Source organism: Tarenaya hassleriana, unplaced genomic scaffold (genome assembly GCF_000463585.1).
Source record: "Tarenaya hassleriana unplaced genomic scaffold, ASM46358v1 Cleome7, whole genome shotgun sequence".
In the NCBI taxonomy this organism is placed as follows: Eukaryota; Viridiplantae; Streptophyta; class Magnoliopsida; order Brassicales; family Cleomaceae; genus Tarenaya; species Tarenaya hassleriana.
Window position 1 is genome coordinate 1836401 of NW_010969548.1, and position 21976 is coordinate 1858376.

The 21976-nt window shown below is 41.1% G+C and overlaps 3 protein-coding genes across 5 annotated transcripts; 1 reads left to right on the forward strand and 2 right to left on the reverse strand.

The window, feature by feature from the left end:
• Positions 1–2781: 2781 nt before the first annotated feature.
• LOC104800759 (gamma-interferon-inducible lysosomal thiol reductase-like) lies at positions 2782–5518 on the reverse strand. Its single transcript, XM_010523670.2, has 5 exons — positions 5170–5518; positions 4736–4801; positions 4521–4661; positions 3779–3871; positions 2782–3251 (listed from the first exon to the last, which is right to left on the reverse strand). The coding sequence occupies exons 1-5, from the start codon at positions 5473–5475 to the stop codon at positions 3021–3023; spliced, it is 837 nt and encodes a 278-aa protein (XP_010521972.1). The 5' UTR covers positions 5476–5518; the 3' UTR covers positions 2782–3020.
• A 1584-nt stretch (positions 5519–7102) lies between these two features.
• On the reverse strand, positions 7103–11034 carry LOC104800760 (protein FLC EXPRESSOR). Of its 3 annotated transcripts, none has more exons than XM_010523672.2 (6): positions 10415–11034; positions 10042–10088; positions 9463–9629; positions 9275–9360; positions 7648–8743; positions 7103–7404 (listed from the first exon to the last, which is right to left on the reverse strand). In XM_010523672.2, exons 1-4 carry the CDS (start codon positions 10931–10933, stop codon positions 9287–9289), a joined length of 807 nt encoding a protein of 268 aa, XP_010521974.1. In that variant the 5' UTR covers positions 10934–11034; the 3' UTR covers positions 7103–7404; positions 7648–8743; positions 9275–9286. The 3 variants fall into 3 exon arrangements, with proteins under 3 accessions (XP_010521974.1, XP_019056588.1, XP_010521973.1); XM_019201043.1 differs by having other exon boundaries at positions 10042–10122; positions 10449–11030; XM_010523671.2 differs by having other exon boundaries at positions 10042–10364; positions 10691–11026.
• A 22-nt stretch (positions 11035–11056) lies between these two features.
• LOC104800761 lies at positions 11057–13347 on the forward strand. The gene is made up of 6 exons (XM_010523675.1): positions 11057–11217; positions 11305–11512; positions 11713–11862; positions 12182–12323; positions 12652–12858; positions 13072–13347. The coding sequence occupies exons 1-5, from the start codon at positions 11156–11158 to the stop codon at positions 12840–12842; spliced, it is 753 nt and encodes a 250-aa protein (XP_010521977.1). The 5' UTR covers positions 11057–11155; the 3' UTR covers positions 12843–12858; positions 13072–13347.
• Positions 13348–21976: the final 8629 nt, after the last annotated feature.

Below are 21976 nucleotides of genomic sequence, written 5' to 3' on the forward strand. Positions count from 1 at the left end.
TATACATAACAAAAATATATATATTTATATGAATTCGAATATATATATATATACATATATGCGTATATATATATATATTAAGGAGATGTATATGTTGGGATTTAGGCTACAGATTCCTAGCATGCGATCATATCGATCTAGGGTTTGGTTAATATAGATATATTTTGTGTTTATATATTTTTATATATACGAATATGATGTGTATATATACTCATATATGTATACGAATAAGTGTATATATATATTAACCATATATATATACATAACAAATATATATATATATATGAATTTGAATATGTATATATGTAAATATGTATAAATATTTATATATGTATATATATTAATGTTATATGATATCAGAAGTTTAACTTGGAGGAGTTGGAAGAGTTCTAATTGGAACTCTAGGGTTAAGGAGGATTGAGCTGGAGCAGTGGAAGGATGGGTGACCTACTGGGAAGTGAGTTTCGGGATCGTGGTTTGGTCGGGTCGGGGTCGGGGTCGGTGTCGTTGTCGGTGTCGGGGTCGGGGTCGGGTCGGGAATATGTTTCGAATTTTTCGTTGGAAAATTCCAACGGAATGCGGTTGAAAATTCCGTTGGAAAATTCCAACGGATATCGGTTGGAAAATTCCAACGGATTGCGGTTGGAAATCCGTTGAAAAATTCCAACGGAAAAATTCGTTGAAATTCCGTTGAAAATTCCAACGGTTTTCCAACGGACACCGATTTCTAACGACGAAATTCCAACGGATAAATCCGTTGGAAACGTTAATTTCCAACGGAAATTTGGCCATTTCCAACGGATCCGTTGGAAATGACCATTTTTTTTGTAGTGATATTTCTATCCGAAAACAATCATATAAACAGTTATGTGGTTGGAAAACGGATTTCATTGTTTATATAATCGTTGCTTTCATTATTGGTCGGATGCATGTTTCCTCCCTCTAGTCCAATGCATTATTATACTTTGATATTCTATTGATTTTATTGAAACGACAAAATGCAAAATATGAATATGGTTATACTTAATTCTACAGAAAAATATGGAATCATAATACATTTGTAAGATAACACTATCAAGGCAATAACAAACCTGTATGATTAAACAGTTTTTAAATCTATCTATTGTGAATAAAACAAAATTATGCATAAGTGGGAGTACATCACATAATCACATACGTATATACACACATAGGCACGTGTACGTAACGTAGCAAAAATAGACAGTGAGGGTACGAGGGTAGTACTAGTGAGTAAATGAGCTCTTGTGCAAATTCCGACCGACAAGTGGTAATTGTGAGTGACACGTGCTTTAGGATTCGCACGTGCGGCTTTTCCTTTTACTTTTCTGTACCTGTCACTGTCGGGTGTTTGCTTGCGTTAGGACTTAGGAAATGTGTCTGAGCACACGTAAAATTTTTAAACTTTTTTTTTTAAAAAAATTATATGAAATATGTTTTTATTTTTAGCAATTTAGCTTTTTGCTTAAATTCAACATTATCTCAAAATATATGCATTATTAGGGGAAGATTGATATGGATAGAGGATGGGCACGTATTTTATGAAATATATTATATGATATTTTTGGTGATATAGAGTATGACAAATTAGTTAATTAAATTATTTTTTACTTCATCTGTTTATACTCTATTCGTACGGTTTCATTTTTTTTAAAAGATATATCAGTTTTTATATTTGTGTTTATATATGTAAATATTGTTCTGAATTAAATTAAAAAATGTGTTGTATTGTGATCAAACGTATGGAATATTTTATATACGCGTATAAGCTGATCAAGGAGTTTAAAATATAAATTTCATACTAATTGTGACGTTGTACTAATTCGTTTCTCTCATGCACAATAACAAAAGGTCGAAAATACTCCCAACCTGGATTCAAACCCAAGCATGGGGAAGAGTATTCACCTGGGTTTTTCTGGTCTTCTGGAAAATGTAATCGAGTTAAAGGCACGGTGAACTTCCGGATTATTAAAAAAAATGTTTGAAAATAATTATAAAAACAATAAAAGCAACAAGATTATATGATTACTACGTAACCAGAGAGTCACGACACAGAGGATATTCCTCGCGATCGGTGTTGGTTTAATATATAGTTTTCAAATTTTTTATTTTAACAATAAAACAAATTTCGAATATATTGTTTTGTTCCTAATCACCGCCACCTCGGTTTTGAAAAAGACGACCTAGCGACCTCCATTCTTTTTCACAACAATATCTTGATTAATATATTTCTCATGGTTATAATCATTAGCTATATTAGTTATAATTTTCCTTTTAACAAATCAGTATATCAACAAATAGACCCACTAGTCGCTCATCCCCAAACGATATATAGCTATTTGATTGTACATCACATGAATGCCCACATCCAATATATACATATATATATATATATATGCATAATTTGATCTCCAATATGTATTAGAAGTATGTAGTAGGTGCATATTTATACATGTATATCATTTTAATTTTTAGGGTCACCAACAATGGAATGTGGGTCACGAAGACACTGTTCATCATCATTGCCAATCTAACCCATCAAATGTTGGACTTTAGTGTTTGTGGTACATTTTTGTCCTCGCGCCTTAAATACATATCGTTCAATCTATTTCTTTTTCTTTCACATATATACACAAACATGACCTATATGTACAATATACAAAACTAAAACGCACTTGATTTGTCCGTGTAATAGAAATAGTCACATGCAAGGATGACTTTTTATATATATATATATATAGTAATTATTTTCAATAGAGAAAATGTAAAAGTTGCCTACAATCCAATCCCATGAGCTGATTTGCTCCCACCTTTTGATGGTACATAGTACATACATACATACATGCATACATATATGTATATGTGATTTCTCACATGCATTCATTCATATAAACTACCCATATAACATCGGTATTTACGAAGATACATATACTCGTCGTCTAAAGGATTTTACCATGGTTTAGATAAAAACATCTTTTCGTATAGGGCATTATTAATTTTCCTTAGGTAAACGCAAGGCCTGCAATATTGACTAGGATGCTGTTCATCCACGACTTGAACCCGGACTTGACTCGGTCGAACACGTCAGAAACCCGAGTTCCCTTGCGGCAAACCGGAGAGATGCGTTTCAGACTGACCCTGTGAAGGGCATTTCCGGAATTCCCAGCGCAGGCTCCGGGCGCTGCATTCCCTTTGTAAGCATTGCAGATGTAGCCTATGAAGTTCTCGTAGTCCTGTAAACAACAGCGCCATTAAAGCTCCTTCCAGCCATCAATAAAGCATGAAATCGCATATATATATGAGAACCCTTTTACCAACTATTTATGGCAAAAAGAGTGAAAGTAAAATGTAAAAACAAAACGCCTCCTCTTGTCGTTGATGATGGAAATATCAAGCTTTCAGCCTGTAGATGAGGGGAGAGGAATAGACACACTAATCCAAGATACCCATAATCGCTGAAAGCCCGAAGCTTTTCTTTCTTTACTAATCCAAGATACCCACAAGGAACAAGCTTTCAGCATGAATTTGGCAAATGCTGTTCTACCATCCACGGAGCGTGAGACATTTTTTTTTTGCACCAACTACCAATCGAATTCCTGACCTAGTTCATTAAATGAAACTAAATCCGAATGATTCTACACCGAACCAGCCATATTGAATTTGTGTACTGTATATTCCAGTATGTGATGAGTGAATATAGTGATGTTATGGCTATACAATTGGCAAACGAGCTCAGGTTTGAGAAATTCGGATAGCGAACCTCATACAGCGGTTGACCATCCACAACTACCCAGGGCACGTATTTATGTGGCGGCTGAAGCGCGTTTGTTTCTGCGGCATATTGCAATTCAAGCTGAAGCAAAAGAAAAACCATTACAAATCAAACAAAAACATTGATGAATAATAATCCAAAAGCTTCAAAGCGAGCAAGTATAGGAAGTGTAAAAACCGAATTAGATAACTAAGATTAGGTGCCTTTTGGAAGTGGCATCAAAGAACAAACAAAACAACACAAGCTCCAGAGGAGCGATGGCAGGAGGGCTATATCGTGTGGTTTCATATTTGTAACCAAATGTAGGTTCCATTAAAGCGGGAAGGTGTCTTGGAAACAGTAATGATTTCCATAGAAACCTGTCTACGCTCATAATAGCGGTCCAATCATGTTTTAAAAGGAAATTCTAAACAAACAATTAAATCAAACCAGGACTAAAACTTGGGTTGCATTGCATTCCTCCGGCAAAGGGCACTTGGTTTCTGGTCTTTATCTCTTCTAAGCCCTCTAAATTATATATCTGGTGGTTTATTTCCTCTGAAAGTGAATGTAAGTTCAGAAAAATGCACCATGGATATGGGCACTTCCCGGAATATGGATTGCTAATTCAACATCTCAGGAGGGAAATGAACTAACAATGTGATGCTAAAAATCAACCAGCAAGTCAATGGAAGTAATGTTTTTCACAGTGAACTTTCGGAATAAACCACACGAAGAGGAGGGCACTGACCTCTATTCCATGTCCGCTGCTGAGGCAATCATCCATAGGTTTCGAGTTCAACTCAAGTTTCTCGTAACATGTCTCCCACTTGTCATACTTGTGTTCAGACACCAAACTCTCGACACAGTAGATGAACGGGAAATGGTCACTCTGCAACAAAGGTTAATGCCTTTCAGACAAAAATGCCTTACGAGATGAAGTTACGCCAAGTGTGAAAAGTTTACCAATTTGGGCCAAGCTTCAATTGCACAAGCTTCTACCGTGTCCAACAAGCACTCGTACGGCCCGTGCTGCAAGAAACATACAGCAGATTCATGGAATCGATTCAAAGAACTTGACAAAGGTTATAATGGAGAACGGACGGGGGGAGAGAGAGAGAGAGAGAGAGAGAGAGAGAATCAATTTCACAATCTCGTTATCATTCGTAAAGATCCCACATACACAGCTTCGAATCAGATGGAAACAGCATAAACATTCGTAAAGATCCCAAAGGCAATTTCACATTACGTGACCGGCGATTACTCAGAAATTAACCGAATATAAAATCAATATCGCAGATTAAACCTAGATCCACAACCAAATCTAGTAGAATCCGAATGCGCGATTGATTTCGTCGAATTGAAATAAAAATCGAAAGGAGAAGGAAGGAGGGACCTACCTGGCAGACGAAAGTGAGGTTATCTGGCCGGAGCTTGGTGTTGCCCCAAGGAGAGAGGTGGAGATCGACGATGGAGATGAGATCGTCATCGAAGAGCTTCACGAGGTGGTTAACTATGAACTTCGCGCTGTACGGACACAGAGACTCGTAGTACAGACCCACCGAGACTTTCTGCGAAGAGGACGACGACGGAGGAAGAAATGCTCCAGACGATGATGATGATGACGCGATGCTCACGAGGAGGAGGCAGCAGCAGAGAAGGAATGAGCACTTGGTCGATGTTAGCCGAACCGTCATCGTCGCCATTGAAGATCTTTTCCTGTTGATTCGTCTTGTCAAATAGAGGAACAAGGCTGATTGTTTCACTAATCTAAATATTGGCGAAATTCAAACAACGGCTTTGCCACGTGTTCATACTATTAAACTCGGTTTGGTTTGATTCGGTTTAAGGGGTTTAGGGCCGTACCAAGTTGCAATCAGATTAAATTCCTATTAATGAGTTTACTTCCGATTTCCCGAAACAATTCGTGTAATCTCATCATACAAATTGCAAATTATTCAGCTTGACTAGAATCGAAAAGATATTCAGTGTTATTTTGGACCGGTTCGGTTTACCGCCACAAAAGAAACACGTGGAACGGTGAAGACTCGTGCATGCAGAAGCAGAACACACGTGTACTATCAAATGCCCCGACCATATAATATTTCCTTTCTCTGCCCTTCACAAAACAATAAATATTACAATAATTCGAACCGCCATAACCATCACAGTCCCCAATGTTGAATTTCATTTAATAATTAGATCAAATGATCCTTAACCAGGTCAATTACGGCTTTTACAGGGTCGACAGTTGCAAATTATTCAGCTTGACTAGAATCGAAAAGATATTCAGTGTTATTTTGGACCGGTTCGGTTTACCGCCACAAAAGAAACACGTGGAACGGTGAAGACTCGTGCATGCAGAAGCAGAACACACGTGTACTATCAAATGCCCCGACCATATAATATTTCCTTTCTCTGCCCTTCACAAAACAATAAATATTACAATAATTCGAACCGCCATAACCATCACAGTCCCCAATGTTGAATTTCATTTAATAATTAGATCAAATGATCCTTAACCAGGTCAATTACGGCTTGAACAGGAACTGGATGGTGCCAAACCGGTAGAAGCCAGCCACTTCTATGCCGTGTCTTGTTCAGACCGAAAGCTCTGGTCGATTGAGCCGAGATACAGAGCTGAATAAAAGCGAGTCCACTGAATACCAGAGCTGAATAAAGGACAACTACCAAACAAAACCATTGTCGTTATAAGACAAAATCATGCCCTTTCATGAGTGTGTATATATATATATGCGCCTATGATCATATGTTACTGGGATACATGAAGACTCTGACCCGAGCTCCCTGCAAATGCATTACTCAACTCCATTAGAACACATATGAGAATATACATTATCACAAGAAAGAGGTTTATGTCGTTGTATGATCTTTGATTACCATAGACTTGGGAGGCAAGTTCGATTTGAATTTGGCACGAACCACACCGCTGTTACCGTGAGGTCTGACCACTTTGCCCCATATGCATCGGTAATGGCTGCCATTCTTCTTTGTCTTGGCCTTGTAGATGTAAGTGGTTGCAAAATGAGCGAGACTTGGCTCGTTTTTTTACCGAGTTGGGCTAGAAAAATAAAAGACCAAATAAAAACAGGCCGAACGAATCAATCCGCAGCGAATCCGAACCCATCCAAACTTGTTGGTGTATGATACTTTCTATGCTATTTTGATGACATGATACCAGATTTTTTTGTTAATTTTTTTTTTATTTAGATATAATTTTATGGATTGTTATATTAAATATTTTATATTATGTTAAATGATTTCAAAATATTGTTACGTAAATTTCAAATTATTAATTATTATATAATTTTAATTTTTTTTTATTTAATTTTTTTCGGATAATTACGTAAAAACAAACTGACTCGTTCACGGAGAATTAGGTAAAAAGTGACTGACTCATGCGTAGGTAAGAGTTTTTCTAACTTGTAAAAAAATTGACCGAATGGACTGCGAAAAAATGAACTAGCTCGACACGAGCCGGTGCGAGCCCGCCTGTTTTACGTCACTATGTAGATGTAAGCCATCCTCTTCCCCAAATATCATGCCACCTCCTCTTGGTGTTGACCCCCTCGATCTGGACCAGTGATGTGTTTGGGTACTGGTTCGACTTTGACCTGTATACAGAGAAAGATATTAACCAAAAATGTATGGAAAACTGCAACGTCGAGCCTATGACGAGCTATGAGAACAAAAATGTCCTGACCCCAAAAAAAGACAGAGAAAAACCCTAACTCCAGAGTAGTTCAGGAAGCATGCCTAGAGACATCAAGCGCTAAAAACTATGGAAATACAACAGAGAATCTCGGAAGATATCTTTCAAATTTAGCAGAAGCCAAAGCTTAGTGCAGAAGAAGTACCTCACTCGCTCTCCTTGGCGTCCCTTCTCCATTTTCGCAGTGCGTGCTCCTGCTCCACTCCAGAGGAAGACGGAGAGAAGAAACCCTAATTCACCGATTTTTTTTACCTGGGCTCGTTACCCTGGTATGGGCATATGGGCCGAAAAATACAACTTCCGGTTTCTCCATGACACCAAGGGTTGCCGGTCTCAAGTTTGATTTGATCGATGATTACTTTTAGCTTCTTGTTCAAATGCCGGTTTCTCCATCCCCCGTATTGTGGTTTTATCCATCTTCCAGTTTGAACTTTAAGCTCTGCAAGGTCAGATCTATCTGCCCAGTTTGGGCAAAAGGGTAGTCCAGTACCTGAATATGTGGCCGAACTATCCGAGACCCGGACCCTCTGATCAGAACACAAGCAAACTCGACATCGAGTCCAACAAAATCGTCTGACTTCGTCAAGTTTGATGTCGGTAATGTCGTTATGGTCACCGGAGGAAGGGACAAAGGCCGAGTGGGTATAATCAAGAACAGGGAAAAGTACAAGACAAGCTTCGAGACAATACACATCCAAAGACGGACCAGACTGGGCCACGAGTTTGCGACCCGTGTTGGGAGTGTGTTCAACATCGGCAAGGGTCAGAAACAGTGGGGTTCTCTCCCAAAGGATAAGGGTGTGAAATTGTCCATCATAGAAGAGCAGAGGAAGAGAACTGCTGCTTAAGTTTTGGGTAGTGTCTGAATAATGCCAAGGGCACAAAACCAGTCAGGTTTTCTGTATGTCGGAATAGGTTTAGACGGCAGCTTCACCGGAAATGTGGATCACCGTACAAGTTGTCGCCTTTTTTTTACCATCCCTTTTTTCTTTGGAGAGTCAAGGGCAGTATTCATATATTGAATCACGATTCTGTAAGACAATGATCCATGAATTGGAAAGTACTTTCCTTTCTGGAGACAGTGGAATTCACTTGGTGGCAAAGTTTAGTACTTTCGCAATGGATTAGCAAGAACCATCGTCAAATCTTTTACCATCAGACCAGGCTCCTGAATATTTGTTGGGACCATGCTGAGTATCTGGAGGCGGACGTTGCAGAAGCCAATCGGAGGTTTCATATACCTGAAAGTGCGAGGTTTTAGATGTTAGCGTGCTCGTCGATTATGGAAGAAAGTGGAGAAGCAAAAATTTTGAAATTTCTTGCTCCTAAACCAATAGAGCAAGAGTTAACACAGGGAATGAATTCCAGTCTACATACAGATTGACAACAATTCATCTGGATCAAGTAGTCTGAGCCATGTTCATAGCAAATCCAGAAATGTATGACTTGAAGAAGTTTCCGACCGAAAAATCAGCTTCTAGGGAAAGGAAGATCATAGATATAAAAGCCACCAATCATTCTATATTCAATTAGGGAGGGATCATCAGCATGGTAAACGAGTCGTATAAGACATAATGAAACAATTTCTTTATTATTTCCCCATCAACTCTTATCTTTTGATCATTTTCAGAACATTGGCATACAGTAGACACGGAACTTGAAATGAAAGCCTTTTACTTCAGAGTGCTTCTCAAGGAGAAAGATATTAACACTTCATGACGTTAAGTTACAATCCATCTGGATTCTGGGAAGATGTCCAGTCCACTACGTACCTGGCGAGTAACCTAAGATTCAGAATATGGGCGGTGACCGCCATATATTACATCCTGGTTTCCTGAACTTGCAGCAAATCCTTGGTCTGAAATGAATGAACTATCGAATTCAGAAAGTTGGATTTGCAGGCATACAAAAGTGACATATTCTTAATGCTTGATCAAAACTACATTGAATTTTTTTTTACTTGGGCTTGGTGCCTCTATAGCTGCTCCTTTAGCCTTGTTCCGTAAGCTAGCCAATTCTTCACGAAGCTTTATGATCTCAGAGTTTAGGAGCCCAAAGGTTTTCTCCATTACACGCTTATGGTGAAGATTACTTGCTCGTGTCTTCTTCTCAAGCTCCATGGCTTCCCTGTTTGGATACATAACAGAGAATGTTAAAAGTTCTATGAGACAACCTTTTGTTTATCTATTACATCATGGGTCATCACCAAATTCACTAGGGTGATTCCACTTTGTTCAGTTTATGTTTCAAAAATTGAGATAGTTATCAGAACTCTATGGATAAGTTCCCCTGTCCCAATCCAGGTTTACTTGAATTTTAGAGTGTGAAAGTATCAAATTCTAGCTAAGATATCAAACAAGGTTGATGCTTAATCTAATTGACCGCTAGTGATCAACTTTCCAGTTCAGTTGCCTTCTCTTCCACCCCAAAAGCTCTGTTGTACAGAGACCGTGTTCGAGTCTTCGAACTCGTCATCGAAGCAAAGACCAAAAACCCAATTCCATAAAAGCAAAGAAAGCAAGTGGACTTTAACTTTCACCTTCCTTTCCGAATTTCCTCCCGTAGAGTTTCAATATCGCCCTTAATCTCCGCCGCTCGTTCCGAATCGGACTTAACCTTGGTCAACTCGCCGTCGATCGTCGCTAGCTCCGCCGCTAGCTCATCCCTACCCGCAGCGAGCTTCTGTACATCCGCCCTCACCTGGTCAAGCTCCACTCCAAGTACACCGACCACACGAGCCTCGGCTTCAATCTTCAGCGAGCTCTGGTAGACCTCCCGCACCTTCGCATCTCTCTCCGCCTTAACCTTCGCGGCCGTTTGGAGCAGCCGCTCGAGCTCGAGCTTCGCGGCGGCGAGCTCCTCCTTGAGCGCCACGTGCGCCACCGCGATCCGCTGGCAATATCGCCCTTAATCTCCGCCGCTCGTTCCGAATCGGACTTAACCTTGGTCAACTCGCCGTCGATCGTCGCTAGCTCCGCCGCTAGCTCATCCCTACCCGCAGCGAGCTTCTGTACATCCGCCCTCACCTGGTCAAGCTCCACTCCAAGTACACCGACCACACGAGCCTCGGCTTCAATCTTCAGCGAGCTCTGGTAGACCTCCCGCACCTTCGCATCTCTCTCCGCCTTAACCTTCGCGGCCGTTTGGAGCAGCCGCTCGAGCTCGAGCTTCGCGGCGGCGAGCTCCTCCTTGAGCGCAACGTGCGCCACCGCGATCCGCTGGTTATCGGCCAAAAGGGATTGGATCTCTCGCTGCTGGATCTCGATCCTATCCTCGAGGAGGACTGAGGATCGGATCCGGGTTGGGTCGGATCCGATCAACGACTGATCTCCAGATCTATGTGAGCTCAACGCGACGGATGTCGGAGGACGGTAACGGTCCCGGTCACGATCGCGGTCGGCCATCTCGCCGTCGCCGTGCGATCGCCTCATGCTGCTGGCTTTCGCTGTGGTTCTGTAGAAACCCTTAAGGGCTCGTAGCTAAAGTACGCCCTTAAAATTCACCGCTAAACTATACCATCTATTACACGTGTCACGATCTGAGGTTGTTTCTTAATTCTTACCTTTAACGGTTTTATTAATTTTAAAACTCAAATCAAACACCTGATTGAGAATTAAAGCGCCTATTCTCTTCAAAAGTTTTTCTTCAAGAAAATGTCGGACGCGATAATCACCGATCAGATCTCTCTCTTTCTCGCTCGGATACGCGACAGGAGGTCTTTTTATTCTCACTCGATCGATCACCTGAAATCGCAAGTTTTGTTTGTATCAGAGTGAAATTAGTTCCTCTTCCCGATTTGCAGGTTCGATGAAGAATCTCTCCGTACTCTCAAATTGTTTCTGGCGGAAAAGGACGTCAAATCGTTGTGTCAGGCACAATCTGGCTTGAGAGACATCATGAAATCCGACTTGATCCACATTTTCGGTGAGATCGGTGGGGCATCAATCATTCGGAAGCTCTCCGTGCTCGAATTCTTTGCTCGTGCTTTTGCTCTTATCGGTGATATGGAGGTTCGTAGAGTCTCCTACTCTCTCACATCGCTAATTTCCAGGCTTCATTTTCATCTTGATCACTGCTCGCAAGTTCTGAGAGTGAAAATGAATCGGTGGGAGTCAATTTCTTTTCCTTAGATTTTTAGGTTTAAAGTAATTATGCAAGGCACATATGCCCCTTTTTTACTGGCTAATCTAGTTTTTTTTCGTTTGAGTAGAGTTGTTTGGCTGTGAGATATGAAGCATTAACATTGCGAGAGCTCAGGTCCCCAACCCCAAGTTGCGCGTGGCTTAGTGTTTCACACTCAGAATGGGTTGAATTTGCAGAACAGTCATTGGAAAACGGATTTTCTTCTATTGCTCGAAAGGTAATCATGCTTCTCCATTTGGTAATCGATTTCGTTCCTTTAAAAGACTGACTCAGTCATTCACCTAAAGAGAGAAAAGGGTTCAAAATTCCTAAAATAGATATTGCCCCAAGACTAATTTGATGCTACTAGCCTAGGATTGAATGACGAATGTTACTGAAAATTTAAGAAGACCATGAGCAAGCACATCGCAGCCAATATGTGCTCTGTGACTGTGCGTTGGATGCACAATTATTTGTTGTGTTTTTGTTTAAAATGTTTCTTCAATTTCTTCTTTGGACTCACGTTTTACAGCAAACTTGCTCTGGTGTTTGTGTAGGCATGTGAAAATGCCGTACTGTGCCTTAAGAAAGATAGAATCTCAGAACCGAAATCAGAAGAGCATTCTGAAGTTTTGGTTGCTACAGAGAAAGCAAGCAGACTTGGGGATTCAGCTGCCACATGTGAATCTTCACATTCTGGTATTATGCCTAAATTCAACTTTTATGCTTCGAGAAGCATTCTTTGATACAAAGCTCTGATTAAATTTTGATTGAATTCTTGGCATAGATCCATAATAGATTCTCTGTATGAATATCTACCTGACAGTGGGCCAATTCTCAGCGTAACCAAATCATAATGACTCTCTCAATGGCTTAGTTTGCTGATTTGGAATAGTTCTCGGCAGAACGAATATTGTCAGTTGTTGCATGGTTTAACTTTTTATTCTGTTTAGGTATTTAAACGAACATCAACACTCAGTTGTTTGACTTAGAAATATGTGATCACCAAGTCAATCCACTGTAACAGTTCAGGCACAGGCTGCAGAGTACTTGAGAGGCAAGGAACTCAGAAAACTGAACAGACAACCTCCAATGATCCAAAAGATAGACTTCACGGGCAGCAGTTTATTCAGAGACGGAATTAAGAAGCGTAACGAACGAATGTTGCAAGATCTGCGTACCATTCAGATTGCCCCTGAACAATATCCACATGTGTAATAATGCTCCGATGAAGGTTAGCTTCCGATTGACTTTGTATTAGGTTGTTACATAAGTCTAAAATCCCATATGGATTGCATTTGACACTACCTCTAATGGGTCGACTGCAAAGGCGGCGTTTGTCAATTTGGCGGTTGTGGGCGATTGAAAAACTAATTGGTTTAAATTACAATCGCTACAAACTATGAGAAACCTAATCACACCTCTCCCCCTGCATTTTGATTTTCAGAAAGGGAGCAAATAAGCTATTTGAATTGAAGTGACCAACTATCAGATAACACAAGAACCATGTGGAGAACGAACGGTAATAATGTTACATTCTCTCAACTCATTTGCTGATTGATGTCGTTTCCTTTATTCCCATACAAAATGATGACATTTTTAAGGCGCATTTACGTTGCTTAAAAATCTTAGGATTTTTAATTCTAAGCAGCATCAGAGTTTGTCTCTGTCTGCGAAATATTCATGTTATATTTTAGCCCATATATTTACGTCCTGAGGCCCATACCATATCCATGGTTACGTGTCTTGCAAGTAATAAGCGTACAAGAATTTCAGACAGAGAGCTCTACGTGCTACATTACTACATTACACTACATCACACGTTGTCTGACAAATTCACCGATCCATTCAGACATGGAAGCTGGTAAGAACAGCCATGGCTGTGAACCGAACCGAAAATGAACTAAATTGGTCAAAATTGAAGAGAACCAGTCCAAAATTGATCAAATCTGGCCTAAACCGGCTAAAATTGAACCTACCATTACCTGGTTTGACCTGAACTCGATCGAAGGATCAAAACCGGTTTTAAAAGTCTGAAGAGTAACAAACTCTCTCTGAACTCTCTGAAGAGTTGTGAAATGTCTGGTTTGTAGGAGTTTAAATAGATAATAAATACTCATACGTACCCGGTAAGACGACGACTTCAATCTGATCTGATAATCCAGTCTTCAACCTATCAAAACACGTATGAAAACAGTAGGGAATCGGATATGACTTCAAGGCGTGATACACTTTCCTAAAAGCGTTATTCCATCCCTACCGGGTAAATGAGATTACAGGAATACACTTTCGAGATACAATGAAGCGGCAATGATTTCGGTTTACCCTTCCGACAATCATCAAACAGAACCTTGTTTAACCGAAAACAAAAAGACCCTTGCGATAGTTTTTCTGCCGAAAAACTATCCGCAAGAACACTCAAAACTCTCAAACAATGAATTAGATATCATATATCTATTCTATTTCATGTTAGGATGTCCAGAGGTGTTTATAAACACTCCAAAAGTCGAAAGGTGCAAAGAAATCGGAAGTTTTTCCCGAACGGTCGCGATATTTCGTTCATTCAAACTGCTCAGAAAAAACGGGCTGCCCGCCCGTATTTTCGAGCTACCGCCCGTTTATTTCTGGGCTATATTCCTTAGACAAAACAGGATGTCCGCCCATGTTTTCGAGCTGCCCTCCCATTTTTTCTGAGATCACCTTTCACGTTCAAAACCGAACGTAAACTTTTCCAACAAATCCTTAACACTTAGCCAACTCATGACACGTCTTTTACAAGCATTTAACTCCTCCACCATACTTGTAATACACGTGAAACATGAATCCTTTTGAGAGATTCAAACCAATCATCCATTTACTCTAAAATACCAACAATCCTCCACCATTTTAGAATAAACAACAAATGATTGAAATAATCAAGTGTTTTTCAAACAGTTTCCAATTTTGTGCATAAGTGAAAGTGTCGTAACGATTGAACTTCCACGTAGTGCAATATACTTCAATAACTCGAATTCCGTAGGTGTCGAAAACGATTGAACCTACGTAATCCTGTTGAGCTACCGAGTACATAACACACACAAAATCAATACAAGTTTCTGTTTACCTTGACACTTTTATATGACCATGTGTCCATATCCTCTTCATGAATGCACAAATGTCAAACCTTAAAGCATTTTCGAAGCGGCCAAACTTCGCATTCACATAGGTAGATCTTTTAACAAAAATCATGTCGTGCAACTCGACACTTTTTCAAAAGATCTATTAAGGAAAACCTCCAGTCTCCTTTACGTTGCAATTCAAAGCACCGACCTTGGGATGATTTTTATTTGCGTGCTTTCAATCACAAGATAAAAGGTTTAACTCTTTGAACTCTAGCTCTAACGTTGTATTAGATGTTGAGTAGAGATCCTTTTATTTGTAATCAACAATAAGGTTTTATTTTCATCCCTAAACTATTTTGTGCAACACAACATTGACATATTCCGTCAATCTTTTCCTTTGCACAAAATAACCGACATACAAGAATTTTTCCACATAGCTATGATTTAACATGTATGTCTTTTCATCATTGTACAATAAATACATACCATTTCTAATGATCTTATTCTTTGCGATTAACTTATAGAAACAAAAACTTTCTTTTTCCGAAAGTCTTCAACATTATAGTTTAGACCAAACTATAATATATTTGCATTTTTCAAACCGAAAAACGTCTATACAATCGCATTCGAAGAAAGATCTACCGTCGATTTTTCAACCAACAAAACATAAGACAACATAAATTTTTCTCTTTATGTCCAAAACACCATGTTCGATATATTTCTGATATCTTCAACTTGAACCGTTGAAATCTGATATCCACCGATCATAAACATGATCAGTTTTCTATCCACGGATTTAACCGAGACTTTGAGTACACATTACAAGTATTTCCGCTTCATTATCACCATGAAGTCATAGATCCCAAATAACGCTTTTAGATTGTAAGATTTTAAATAGATAATAAATACTCATACGTACCCGGTAAGACGACGACTTCAATCTGATCTGATAATCCAGTCTTCAACCCGGTAAGACGACGACTTCAATCTGATCTGATAATCCAGTCTTCAACCTATCAAAACACGTATGAAACAGTAGGGAACCGGATATGACTTCAAGGCGTGATACACTTTCCTAAAAGCGTTATTCCATCCCTACCGGGTAAATGGGATTACAGGAATACACTTTTGAGATACAATGAAGCGGCAATGATTTCGGTTTACCCTTCCGACAATCATCAAACAGAACCTTGTTTAACCGAAAACAAAAAGACCCTTGCGATAGTTTTTCTTCAGAAAAACTATCCGCAAGAACACTCAAAACTCTCAAACAATGAATTAGATATCATATATCTATTCTATTTCATGTTAGGATGTCCAGGGGTGTTTATAAACACTCTAAAAGTCGAAATGTGCAAAGAAATCGGAAGTTTTTCCCGAACGGTCGCGATATTTCGTTCATTCAAACTGCTCAGAAAAAACGGGCTGCCCGCCCGTATTTTCGAGCTACCGTCCGTTTATTTCTGGGCTATATTCCTCAGACAAAACAGGCTGTCCGTCCATGTTTTCGAGCTGCCCTCCTATTTTTTCTGAGATCACCTTTGACGTTCAAAACCAAACGTAAACTTTTCCAATAAATCCTTAACACTTAGCCAACTCATGACACGTCTTTTACAAGCATTTAACTCCTCCACCATACTTGTAATACACGTGAAACATGAATCCTTTTGAGAGATTCAAACCAATCATCCATTTACTCTAAAATACCAACATGGTTTTGGGTTTCAGTCGGTGTGAGGCTGTTTCTTGGGTCTAGGTTTGGTTTGGTTTTCCAGTTGTGTCTGGGATTTGGTGAGGGCCTGGTCTAGATGCAGGGATAGGATGGTTGTGTGGTGATCGTATCACAAAAAGGGGCAGTTGTCGGCTGTGTCGGTGTCTAGGGTTGGTTTGGTTTTCCGGCTGTTTCGGTGTTTTCTCGTCCCGATGCTTTTTTGGTTTGCTTGGTTTCTGGGTTAGCTAGTCATGCTTGTGGGTGGAGTGAAATCTTAACTGCATTACAACATTAATTATATTATTGTTCGTTTCGTTTTTGTGATTGATTCGATTCGGCATTTGCTTCGCAATTCTGCAGGCGTTTCCGTGTTATTGTTGCGGTGGGAATCCGAATCTTGCAACCTTATAGATCATTAGACCCATGTATGTAGTGGCGCAAACATAACCGACCGTGGCAACTAAAATTCCATATACATACAAAAGTCTATAATTTTGAGAAACTGAATAAATTACTCAAAAGTGGGAAGCTTTTTCCCGTTCGTCTACAAATGTTCTTCCGTTTTCTAAAAATATACGTATTGATAGTCTAATACTATATATTATATGTATTAATGTCCTTTTTTGTCCCATGTAATAGAAGAATATAGAAAGAAATCTTCTTTGTTATTCACTCGATATTATCTCCTATCAAATCCCTTAGAATTAGCTTTCTTGTTTCCCAAACTACAGCTCACGCTCGTGTATATATATTTGTAAACTATCATTGATAATAATAAGGGAATACAATTCCATCTTCAGTATATGGTATCAGAGCCATATCTGTCTAACGACATCTAAATTTTTTTTTTCGTCTTTGCGTGCCCGTGTCTAACCCTAGCCGCCATGGCCACAGATCCTACAAGCTCCGACGGGTCTCCTCACATTGAGACGATCACTCCCCGCAACTCTGAAGATCCGAATGCTCCTCTCATCAACATCAACGTGACAAACGTCACCAAGCTATCCGCCACCAACTATCTCACTTGGAGTCTTCAGATCCGTTCTTTGCTTCAAGGTTACAATCTTGAAGATTACTTAGACGACACACAAGCTGTCCCTCCCACCATCTCGGAGAACAACACTGTCAAGGCAAATCCGGCCTACCCCGTGTGGTTTCGCCAAGACCGCTTGATCTTCTCGGCTCTTCTCGGATCTATATCCCTCTCATGTCAAGCCCTCATCGCTCGCTCAGCTTCCACGGGCGAGGCTTGGACAACACTTGCATCCACTTATGGACGTTCTAGCCGAGGACACATCAAGCAAATTAAGGAGAACATGCGACGATTTGTCAAAGGAAGCAAATGTATTGACGACTACATGCACTTCTACAAAATCAAAGCCGACGAACTTGCCCTCCTCGGTAAGCCTCTTGACCATGAGGATCTTGTCGATCTTGTTCTTGCCGGGCTCGGTGATGAATTTAAGCCTGTCAAAGACGCCATCAACGCTCGAGATCTACCAATCTCCTTTGTCGAACTACATGAGAAGCTCTTGAATCATGAGTCCGACCTTCACATCTCCGAGTCGCCAATGCAAACACTTCCGATTACTGCGAACAACACCCAAGCTCGTCCTCCTCGCAATTTCACCAACCGACCACCATGGCAGCAAGCTCCGAAACAACAAGGAAGCTCAACCAACAGTTGGCAACGTCGACCCTCCTCCGGCTACCAAGGCAAATGTCAACTGTGTGGAATAGTTGGTCATAGCGCAAAACGATGCAATCTTCTTCGCAATGTGAACCTCCCTCACATGCACTCTCCGGGATCCACCACCCAGCCGAGTTGGCAAGCTCAAGCCAACCCCACGTCGGTGACTTCCCAGCCATCCTCTCCCACGTGGTTGCTTGATTCCGGAGCCTCCCATCACATAACGTCGGACCTTGCCAGCCTCTCTCTTCATTCTCCATACATGGGCGGTGATGATGTCGAGCTAGGAGACGGATCGGGTCACTCCATAACCCACACCGGTTCCATATCCCTTCCCTCTAACTCTCATCATTTTTCCCTTCATAATGTCCTTTGTGTACCATCTTTACGGAAAAACCTCATCTCTATTCATCAGTTGTGTACCTCTAATAACGTATCGGTTGAATTCTTCCCCTTGTACTTTCAGGTGAAGGATCTCAAAACGGGGGCAAAACTCACAACCGGATTGCTTAAAGATGGTGTCTATGAGTGGCCGTTGATTCCCCGTTCTATTCCATTGTCTTCTCCTCATGTTTTTACTTCAATAAAATCTACCATTTCCGATTGGCACTCTCGGTTAGGACATCCTTCGATAGATGTTTTGAATAAAACCATTGATCTTTTCTCTCTTCCGTTGTCATCCAAAAACACTAAGTCCTTTTTGTGTGAGGCTTGCTCTATTCATAAGAGTCATAAGCTCCCTTTTTCCGTTTCCACGTTAAAATCATCTCGTCCCCTTGAAATACTATTTTCGGATGTATGGACTTCCCCGATTATTTCGTTTGATGGATTTAAGTACTATGTTATATTTGTGGATCACTTTTCTCGGTATACATGGTTTTATCCATTGCAACGTAAATCTCAAGTCCTCGACATCTTTCCCCGATTTAAAACGCTTGTCGAAAATCGTTTTGGTCAAAAAATTCAAACCTTATACACCGACAATGGAGGAGAATACGTAGCCTTGCGTTCATTCCTCTCCATTCACGGTATCACACATCTCACCACGCCCCCTCATACGCCTGAACATAATGGAATCTCGGAGCGAAAGCATCGACACATTATGGAAACGGGTCTTTCACTCTTATCACACGCCTCTATCCCATTAGCCTATTGGACTTTTGCCTTTCCAACAGCGGTTTATCTTATAAATCGACTACCAACCAAAATTCTTGATCATAACTCGCCTTTCAAATCTCTCTTTGCGTCTAATCCGAACTATACAAAACTTCGTACGTTCGGATGTCTTTGTTTCCTGTGGTTGCGTCCATATTCCCGACATAAATTGGATCCTAGGTCTACTCCGTGTGTTTTTGTCGGATATTCATTGTCTCAAAACTCGTTTCTTTGTCTTGACCCAACCACGTCTCGAGTTTACTCGTCCCGCCATGTCACCTTCTTTGAGTCATCCTACCCATTCTCTCGTCTTTCAAATGCCACGACCTCTTCTCATGTTGATGACATTCCTCTTGTCACAACTTCTCCACCTTTTACTCTTGTTCCGAATCGCCCACTCATTACACCATCATTGGCGCCGGAGCCTACCGCGACGGATTCTTCACTGCACTCTCCAATACCAACCGCGCCTAGTGAACCACAAAGCTCTCATGACACATCTTCCACTAACCCTCAATCCAATCCCACCTCACCAGCCATCGAGTCTCCCTACCATCGATCCTCTGATCCGTTACCCGACACTCAAAACGTCAACCCAACACAGTTACCTTGTCACCCAAGCAACCGCCACCGAATGACTACTCGGTCTAAAAACCAAATATCCAAACCCAACACCAAATACGCTCATCACCTCACCACCCACCCGTCCATGGAGCTTGAACCGACCACCGTCTCTCAAGCTCTTCGATCACCGTCTTGGCGACAAGCTATGACAGAAGAATTCGATGCTCTAGTGAAGAATGGAACTTGGGATTTGGTTCCACCACATCCATCGTACAACATCGTCGGCTGTAAGTGGGTGTTTAAAACTAAACGACATGCGGATGGTTCTTTTGACAGGTGCAAGGCGAGGCTCGTGGCAAAGGGATTTCACCAAAGACCGGGAATAGACTACCATGACACATTCAGCCCCGTTGTGAAGCCGGCAACCATTCGTCTTGTGTTGAGCATTGCCGTGACTAATGGTTGGTCTTTACGTCAACTAGACGTAAACAATGCCTTCCTTCAAGGCCGGCTACATGACAACGTTTACATGATGCAACCTCCGGGCTTCGTTGATCAAGATCGTTCCCATCATGTATGCAAACTTCAGAAGGCGATTTATGGCCTCAAACAAGCACCAAGGGCTTGGTACAACGAGCTTCGTCTCTTCCTCCTAGCGTCGGGATTCACGAATTCCTTGGCAGACACGTCTTTGTTCGTCTTCCGAAAAGGGGCAACGACACTCTATGTCCTCGTCTATGTTGATGACATAGTGGTTACGGGGAATGATTCACTTTGCTGCCAAGCCTTTATTAAATCTCTCTCGGACAGATTTTCCATCAAAGACCTTGGAGATCTATCCTTCTTCTTGGGTGTGGAGGTCACTCGTTCTACATCGGGCCTTCATCTCACTCAGCGCCGCTATATAGAGGATCTACTCAAGCGCACAAACATGATGAATTCTAAACCGGTCTCTACTCCTATGGCATCCACGACGTCTCTTACTCTCTCGGTCGGTGTCGCTCTTGATGACCCAAGTGAGTATCGAAATGTTGTTGGAAGCCTACAATATCTACACTTCACAAGACCCGATATTGCCTTCTCCGTCAACAAACTATCTCAATTCATGCATCGCCCCACCACCGAGCATTGGCAAGCAGTGAAAAGAGTCCTACGCTACCTTGTCGGGTCATCTACACTTGGACTCTTCTTCTCCGCCAATAACTCTTCCTCCCTACATGCGTTCTCCGATGCCGATTGGGGTGGAAACCGGGATGACTTCACCTCCACGAGTGCCCACGTAGTGTACAATGGGAGACACCCCATATCTTGGTCGTCGAAGAAACAACGAATCGCCGCCCGCTCTTCGACGGAATCCGAATATAAGGCTGTTGCCTCTACAGCATCTGAGGTACGTTGGCTGTCCTCTCTTCTTCACGAACTTGGTATTACATCTTGCACTCCACCGGTGATATTCTGCGACAATGTTGGAGCCACATACCTATGTTCAAACCCGATATTCCACTCTCGAATGAAGCACGTTGCGATCGACTACCATTTCATTCGAGGTTTGGTTCAAGATGGTCTTCTCCGTGTATCGCACGTCTCCTCGCACGATCAGCTCGCGGACGCTCTAACTAAACCATTACCACGTGCGAGGTTTGATCTTCTTCGGGTCAAGATGGGTCTCGCCTACGAGCCTCATCTTGCGGGGGCATAATAGAAGAATATAGAAAGAAATCTTCTTTGTTATTCACTCGATATTATCTCCTATCAAATCCCTTAGAATTAGCTTTCTTGTTTCCCAAACTACAGCTCACGCTCGTGTATATATGTTTGTAAACTATCATTGATAATAATAAGGGAATACAATTCCATCTTCAGTATACCATGTTTCTGGGATTCTCAAGTCCTCTAAATCTGATGATGGGTCGTATCGTATCACTTGCTGCTGACGTTAAGGTGACGCGAGCCATGCGTCAAGATAATAATAAATGATTAGTGAAACGAACAAGATGCTGTTTTTTTTTTTTGGGGGATCACATCAAATAAAATTCAGCATCATCATCATTGTTGTTAAGGGTTACAAGCAATAAATTAATTTGAACTGTTGAAGCAGCCACAAAAAAATAAGATAGCGATCAAAAAGAGG